The sequence below is a fragment of the Hypomesus nipponensis genome, chromosome 22 (assembly GCF_054491055.1).
Source record: "Hypomesus nipponensis isolate SF chromosome 22, ASM5449105v1, whole genome shotgun sequence".
NCBI lineage: Eukaryota > Metazoa > Chordata > Actinopteri > Osmeriformes > Osmeridae > Hypomesus > Hypomesus nipponensis.
The window spans coordinates 4,477,327-4,485,881 of record NC_140382.1 but is presented as its reverse complement, the minus strand read 5'-3'; the positions used below and the strand labels follow the sequence as shown (position 1 = coordinate 4,485,881).

At 41.5% G+C, this 8,555-nt stretch overlaps 1 protein-coding gene across 1 annotated transcript; it reads left to right on the top strand.

Moving 5' to 3' along the window:
- Positions 1 to 903: 903 nt before the first annotated feature.
- On the top strand, positions 904 to 7,327 carry LOC146236049 (eosinophil peroxidase-like). Its single transcript, XM_084686702.1, has 16 exons — positions 904 to 968; positions 1,589 to 1,660; positions 1,747 to 1,834; positions 2,096 to 2,271; positions 2,369 to 2,501; positions 3,072 to 3,201; positions 3,319 to 3,525; positions 3,662 to 4,025; positions 4,238 to 4,398; positions 4,489 to 4,747; positions 4,854 to 5,024; positions 5,355 to 5,592; positions 5,670 to 5,881; positions 6,064 to 6,101; positions 6,319 to 6,366; positions 6,580 to 7,327. The coding sequence occupies exons 2-16, from the start codon at positions 1,591 to 1,593 to the stop codon at positions 6,592 to 6,594; spliced, it is 2,310 nt and encodes a 769-aa protein (XP_084542828.1). The 5' UTR covers positions 904 to 968; positions 1,589 to 1,590; the 3' UTR covers positions 6,595 to 7,327.
- Positions 7,328 to 8,555: the final 1,228 nt, after the last annotated feature.

The following is an 8,555-nucleotide window of genomic DNA, read 5'->3' as shown; positions in this document are numbered from 1 at the left end:
AGCCCACGAAAAGAGAAAAGGGTGTCTGTAACATAATTGGCTTGGCTAGCAGCAGTAACATCAAAGTTATCTCCATGTAACATAAGTCTTGACTCACTTCCTCTACTGCACAGAACGTTCCTTCTAGTTAACATTCTGTGTGGAAATAGTTTACAGCAACGCCATGTCAACATACTGTAGGAGAAGCAACATTTCCATTTAAGGCCCAATTTCAACAGAGACACAGTTTGAAGGTGAAATAGTGGTTCTTCAGGGGAACTAAAGTTTAAATTTATGCATCCCTTAGATAGAAACCTTGACGGTGATCTTGTCCAAGGTAATTAAAGTGGGTTCATGTCTGTGCAAAATTTGTTTCCCAAAAGCTTTAAGGTGTGTAGTCATTAGTTAATGAAAGATAAGGCAATAAAGATACAGTACGTAATGCAAAAACTATGCATGGCCGAGAAATACACCAATGAACCACCTTTTGTAAGTAGCGTTAAGTAAGTAAGCGAGTAAGTAAGTAAGTACAATTTATTTATACAGCGCTTTTCACAGACAGGGTCACAAAGTGCTTTACAATGTACATTGTCAATATAACATAAAAGTCTAAAAATAAACAATAAAATAAATAAAAAAACATACAAATTATCAATAGACCAAAGACAGAGATTACTCAAAATCTAACCTGAACAAGTGAGTCTTCACTTGTCCCTTAAAACCCTCAACATTTTCTTTTGTTTATAGTTAGCTATTAGTTATGGGACTATAGAAAGCAGTCTTCATTCCATCAATCATTGAGGGGATGAGACAAGGTCTCTAAGTGGAAAGGAGGAAGAGGTAAGTGGCGGTTTGTGAGAAACATACTGCCCTCTTGAGCAACACAATAAAGGGTGAGGCTTCACCTTTTTCTATAAAGACACAGTTCCTGGTTAGATATGACACTAGGCTGGTCTTCCAATTCATGCAGTTGTAGAAGACTCACACAGGTAGGATGATTTAAGCCTTACACTTAACTTACTTTACAGATGAGGGTCATAGTTGTTTTTTATTTATGCGTGAACATCTAACTCAAAGTAGATTGGTAGGTTGTGTTCAAAGCTGTGTCTACTGTTTATGTATGTATGTGTGATTATAAAGCCCTTTTTTGTCATAGTTGTTAAATACAGGTGGTATATATATATATATATAGAAAGAATACCAAAGAAACAAGTTTTAAGAAAAAATAATATATACATTTATATATATATATATATATATATATATATATATATATATATATATATATATATATATATATATATATATATATATATATATATATATATATATATATATATATATATATAAATGTATATATTATTTTTTCTTAAAACTTGTTTCTTTGGTATTCTTTGTGATATTATTGGCTTGACCAAAGAGTCTTCTTGAGGAACTCAGATGGGATCGATGGTCAGATGGCTGAGCGGTTAGGGAATCAGGCTATTAATCATAAGGTTTCTGGGTTGATTCCTGGCTGTGCCAAATGATGTTGTGTCCTTAAGAGTCATCTAAGGGAATGTAACTCCCAGTTATGGCATCTCAACACCATTTCTTATCATTATTTCAGAGATGAATCTCCTTCCCTCTCTCCTTCTGACGTTGGGCTTGGCGCTGATACTCAACTACTCTGTCCTATCAGGTAGCAAACATAAACAGACAGGCCACATTTCTTAATCTCATGTGCATATATCATATTAGACCTATTTTGCTTATCATGATCAACAGAGGCAAGCTTGGGCAGCCCCTACATAAGAAGTGCACTGGAGGAGGCAAAGAGAATTGTGGACGATGCCTATAAGTACTCCAGAGAAAAGTGAGTGAAGCTGACAGGTTTCCATCTTCTATTTGCATAATTGTCTTAGTACTTCTAATCAGTGTTCAGCAACTGTTTGTCTGGCAAGAAATCGCAATGCGATTAAAAATCGTTTTAATCGCAGTTGTGGTCAATGCAGGCAAAACATTTCTGGGTTTCTAAATATTTCAGCTTTTCGTATTCCTGTCAGTGATTAATAGATACACAGCGGTGCTAGGCCATGTTATATCAATTATCTGTGTATGTTTGTTTGTGCCTCAGGAGTCTGGCCAGAGTGCGTAGCGAGTCAGTCAAGCCTTCAGATGTGCTACGCCTTTACAAGCAACCGCGCAGAGACACACGGTCCGCAGTGAGAGCTGCAGACTACATGGAGAACACCCTGAGACTGATCAAAGCCAATGTACACCATGCACACAAACGCTCCATTAATGCAACAGGTCAGTTAGACATAGGCATGCAAACAAACAGAGAAACACACACGCTGACGTATCGGGCACTCACACACATACTAATAATCATTTCCTGTCACCTCAGATATACTCTCAGACCAGGATATTGAAACCATCGTCAGAGTAACTGGTTGTGCGGCTAGAGTAAGGCCTCCATCCTGTCGTTCCACCCCCAACATCGACAAGTATCGCACAGCTACAAGTGTCTGCAACAACTTGTAAGGGTTTGTTTACACGTTGGCAGGTTTGGTTACATTAAAACGAACTCTGGTGCGATTGCTCAGTCTGTTCGTTTAACAAGTGTGAACACTGCCATCTGAATCTTTGTGCACCTAACAAGCGTACCGAGACCGCCTGAATAGTGGGTCTTGGATTCCAAACAAACTTTATCTGTATGCCATTTGTTTAGGTTCGGTGTTAAAAATGCCAGTGTGAGCGCTAAGCGAACCAGGACTAAATGAATCATTTTCTTTTTTGGTCCAAACTAAAAGAAACAAGAGAACCGAACTTCAAGTGTGAACACGACCTATAGACCTCTTATAAAAGCAACCACATTATCTTTTTTTCAGACTTCAAATATAATATAATAATATAATTATTTTCATACATTTAAGGGTACCAACACATTTGTGTGGTTAGTCTGTTGTGAAACATGAAGGTATTTTTTTGAGGAAAAACAGCTGAAGTTTAAGGATGTTTCTTTGAACCTTGGCCAAGCCTCACTGCACATTTTGAAAACCCTTCCCGCAGGGTTTCTAAAGTTAGGTTTCTCAATGTCTATTTTCCAGGAAGAACCCTTTCTTGGGGGCCTCCAACACCCCCTTTACACGCCTGCTACCTGCCCAGTATGACGATGGCGTCTCTGAGCCTATAGGCTGGGACCAAAATAAGAGGTTTAACAACTTCGTGCTTCCTCTGGTATGACTGTAGAAGCAGAACTTAGAAATGAAAGCAAGATATCACCTTAAATGTGGTACTTAAAACTGGTCATGAATACACCTTTTTTCTTTTTTTTTCTCTGCCGTTTGTTCTCAGGTCAGGGAGGTCTCAAACCTCATTGTGAACACAACGGATGAGGCCGTGGTGAGCGATCAAGAGTTCACCCATCTCGTGACCCTGTTTGGCCAGTGGAATGACCACGACCTGACCTTCACGCCTTTCTCCCCTAGCATCCGCTCTTTCAGCAATGGCCTGGACTGCGACGAGAGTTGCGAGCGCTCAGAACCCTGCTTCCCCATCCCAGTCAGTGACTTTCACTACCCGAGTTTTGAATACGTTTAACGTTTGGAAGTGTGCTTGATTGTGTATAAATGGGTCATCCTACATTGTAAACACTCAACGATTTTGCCAGTAACCATATACCATCCTTCGAGAGCAGATTCCACGGCGGGACCCTCGCATTCCCTTTGGCCCCAACAACTGCATCCCTGTCTTCAGATCTGCACCTGTCTGCGGCACAGGAAACACAGCCTACATGTTTGGCGGTGTGAGCAACAAGAGGGAGCAGATCAACGCTCTAACAGCCTTCCTAGACCTAGGACAAGTATATGGTTCAGAGGAGAAGCTGGCTTTGGACCTCCGTAACCTGACGGATGACGGCGGCCTTATGCGCGTCAACACCGAGTTTACAGACAACGGGCGGGAGTTGCTCCCCTTCGCCACCCTCAATGGCAACATGTGCGCCACGCGCAAAAGGATCACGAATGACACAAATGCCAAGGAAGTGCCCTGTTTCTTTGCAGGTTGGTCGACCTCAACTGTGTCTCTCTTACAATATGCTAACACCTTTTAGTCAACCACAAACTTAACTTAAGGCAGCCAGAAACTGAAGGCAGAGACGATTTAAAACATCTAGGTTCAGTGGTTGGCTGTGGACATTTGTCAATTGGAACTTTTACAATGATGGTGCCTGTGACTATATAAGTGGATGTTTGAGTCACTATCTTCGCCCCAGGTGATACACGTGTGGATGAGAATATCGGCTTGACATCCATTCACACACTCTTTGTGCGTGAGCACAACCGGCTGGCTCGTCAGCTGCGTCGCATCAACCCACAGTGGGACAGTGAGACACTCTACCAAGAGGCCCGCAAGATTCAGGGCGCCTACGCCCAGGTAACCCATGCACACACGCACACGCTTGCACACCGTTTTTCTTCTCACCGTTTTGCCCTCATACACAGTATCTCTCCATCCCCCTATCAGATTTTAGTCTTCCGGGACTACCTGCCTCACATTGTGGGCCCGGATGTGATGAACCGTCAGCTAGGTCGCTATCCTGGTTACAATGAGGCCATTGATCCAAGTATCGCCAACGTGTTTGCTACGGCTGCATACCGCTTTGCCCACCTCGCCATTCAGCCCCTGGTGTTCCGTGTTGACGAAAACCTCAATGACAATCGTCGTTTTCCCAGCGTACCTCTGTATGAGGCCTTCTTCACCCCCTGGAGAGTGGTGTTTGAGGGTAAGTGACAAGGCAAGGGCCTATGGAGGAACCGCCTGTCCGATTGACATCACCCGGGAGTGAGAAGCCTTTGATACCGTGTGTCTCTCTCTTTCTCTTCCTTCAGGTGGTGTTGACCCTCTCCTCCGTGGTTTGATCATCCGTCCGGCCAAGTTGGGTACTCAGGACCACATGATGGTGGACGCTTTGAGGGATAGACTGTTCCAGTTTGTTATGCACATAGCTCTGGACCTGGCCTCTCTGAACATGCAGAGGGGACGTGACCACGGACTGCCCGGTACACTCCGCCTTCTCCATTCCCACTTAAAAACTCACTTGTTCCATTTCCTCCGGAGTTTAATCCGACAGCTGACACTCACCTCCCTCTATCGTTTATAAGAATTAACAGTCCACCAGGCCTTTTTCCAATGCACAGCGTAATCTCTTTTCTTACACATTCTGGCTTATACATTCAGTAAAAGGCATTCCATTTTGTTCTATTGTTAACTATTGACATCAAAAAAGGCAAACAAAATCATGTTTAACTGCATAGAATAAAAGAAAGTGAACAGAAACATAACTGTACATTTACAGTATATGCCAACTTACACTGCCTGTTCCCTTCAAGGTTACAACAAGTGGCGCAGGTTCTGTGGGCTCTCTGAGCCCCAAAACCTACAAGAGTTGACACAGGTCCTGAACAACCCGGCACTGGCCCGCAGGCTCCTACAGCTTTACGGCACACCAGCCAACATTGATGTTTGGCTGGGAGGTGTGGCCGAGCCCTTCGTTCGGGATGGACGTGTGGGCCCACTCTTCGCCTGTCTCATAGCCAACCAGTTTAAGAGGATTCGCCAGGGAGACAGGTAAGGGTTTTGGTGCATCGAAATGTATTATGTATTATGAGGCTGTGTTTCACCTGTTACTGTATTGCTGTTGCCAGGTTGTGGCACGAGAAGCCAGGCGTCTTCACCTCAAGGCAAAGAGCTTCCCTGATGGCAGTCTCTTTGAGTCGTATCATCTGTGATAACACTGGAATCAACATGGTCCCCCGCGACCCTTTCCGCATCAGGTCGAGAACAAACCCTCTTGTCAGCTGCAGTGGCCTCCCTTCCCTCAACCTCTCACCCTGGATGGAGAGACCCTGTGAGACAGGTAAATAGCCACTGGATAAGGTTTTGTTTCATCCCTTGCATATGCTGTACATTCTATCAGCAAGCAGCGGGTAACCTTTCTTTTGTTTCAAATCTGTATTCCCATTTGAATATACAATGATCCTATGATAGAGAGCAAAGAGGTTGTCTTCAGGGCTCATGCATTTGTGTTTGGTCTTCCAGGATCAACAGGCAGTTGCAAGAATGACATTGAAAATGAGGTCAGATTCTGAGTGACGTAAAGTCATTTAAGCAAGCACGACACATACAGTCAAATCGAATATTTTGGTGGTGGGTCTGTTTGCTGCAATGTTCCTTCTGACACAATCTGACGGTTCTATTTATTTAGAAGTGCACTTTATGAATCAAATGAATCAAGGTTTTAATAAATATGACAGATATTTTCATGTTAAATGCTTTCTCCTCCGAAACCCACAGATTGTTGACAGGGACCTGCTGGGCCCCCAGGACTCCCAGGAGAACGAGGTAGTTCTTTATTGCAAAAATATTATCAATGTATCGATCCAATATATTTTAAGTTGTAATTAATATCACACATTGTGTAAAAAGCCTACTTTAAACATGATATATCAAACAATATAAATTTTTTCATTTTATGTCATGAGTACTATGACACGCATTAAGAACTTAACATCAACTGTCCATAACTCCCACCTACTCCTTGGTGATTATCCCCAGGTCCTGAATGCATGAGGGGTACCCCCGACACCCTGATCCAACAGCAACCCTACCCAGCAGCTAGGGCTGGGCGATATAGATTACAAAAATTGATATCGGGATGATGTAAAATGTTAAGCCTAGTTTCCCTCTTTTTAGGCTTTGAGGAAACTGTCAGTAGGCTATTTTATTAATGTTTCATTCAAATATAAGTGATGTTGCGCTACACTTGAGAGCCTATACGATTTGTCTGTTGTGCTGCATGTCAAATCTGAATGATTGTCTCACGAAAAATAGACGTGATTTTGAGCTGCACTTGAGAAACAATGTTGATGCTGTGCTACACTGTCCTATTATTGGAATGAGGTAACATGTGAATTATGTTGTAGTCGTGACTGCTGTTATCATAGTCACTGTCTGGTAAAAGCGAGCATCTTTGTTTGTATTCATTTGTACGAATCACTTTTAGTAGAACTATTCACTTCTGATTCTTGATTACTTGCTATTATAGGCTACTTACTAAATGCACTATATGCCAATTGTAATAGAATCGTCTGGTAAATGAGTATGGCAACATTATTTTAGGTCCCTCCTATGAATTCAACTTCTATTTCCCTCTCAGTATAGTACTTGCCACTGTTTTGTGTTTACAATCATATCCTTTTTATAGATCCTGCTTCCCACCGCCTTGTTAGTATCTTCCCACTTGCAATGTACAGTGCTTCATTTGTGAATGGCTAGTAAAAAGATTCTAATATGATGAAATTCTGATTGGTTTCATCAAATTTATTTTTTAAAACTATGATGATATATTTAACAAAAGGTAGAAAAAAAGAAAGAAATAGAGTGACAATTTAAATAAGAGTTTTAACAAGTCTGAGGCTTGATCATGAAAACAGGTCAGGTCTGTTTACGGCAGACAGCACAGACGTATCCCTCTGTCAGGTTGATTTGAACACAACACTGATGGAACCATCTGGGGCAGCTGTCACAGCCAACCTGAGATTTTGGAAAAACATTAAGACGAATATGTGGAATGATAATGAATGATCAAACATTAGGAATGGCAAATATATATATATATACACCAATAAAAACAATACCTCTTATACAAAGAAATATCAATGCTTCATTATAAATGGGTCTAGTAGTGAAAAAGTATTGTATTCAATACCAGTTTACAAGCTATTACACAGTTAGTGTTACCATCCAGATTGTCCACATCCCTACATAGTTGGAGTGTGTCAGATCTTATAGTCCCAAGATATGGGGGGGTGGGGGGGGATTTCGGTAGGTATGAAAAACAGTGTTGTCAAAATCTTACTTCCCTTCTAACTATTACATTTTTGCAACTAGTATCAAAAGCTTTTTATGGCACACTTCACCGCATAATTTATTGGTCCTAGAGGTTCACCAGAAAATTAAATGGGGCCTACCTGGAGTTGTCTGTTGAAAAGCTACAGATCTGAATGCATTGTGAGATTTATCCACAGGAATGGGTTAATATATCACGATAGAAATGGGTTGGTTTTTAATATATGACGTACTATCATTGAAATGATTAGAAATCACAATAAATGTCTGACAATTCGAACCTTCTGAGCAACTGGTAGGACAGGAGATGCCCTACTATTTGATTCAAAGCTGTGATTTTTTGGGGGGGTGACTATTTATGGTTGTGGTGGATCGCTATATGAAACGGGGGGGGGGGTATAATTTACTGCCCTTTTGCATCTTTAAAGGGGTGATTGACTGGGTTTTTGGGGTATTTCACACTGTTCCTTAAGGTCCAGGGTGGCTCATTTAACACACGCGGTATATATCATTAAACAAATCGAGTAATTCCAAACTTCTAAACTACTGGTAGGACAGGAGGTGCCTCACCACTTGATTCAGATGGGTGATTTTTTTTGTGATTTAGGCTACTTCGAATAAATTGATAGATTTTATTTATCGGGTGAAATATTCAAGTTTTTTTTAGGGTTCATGGGGAAATA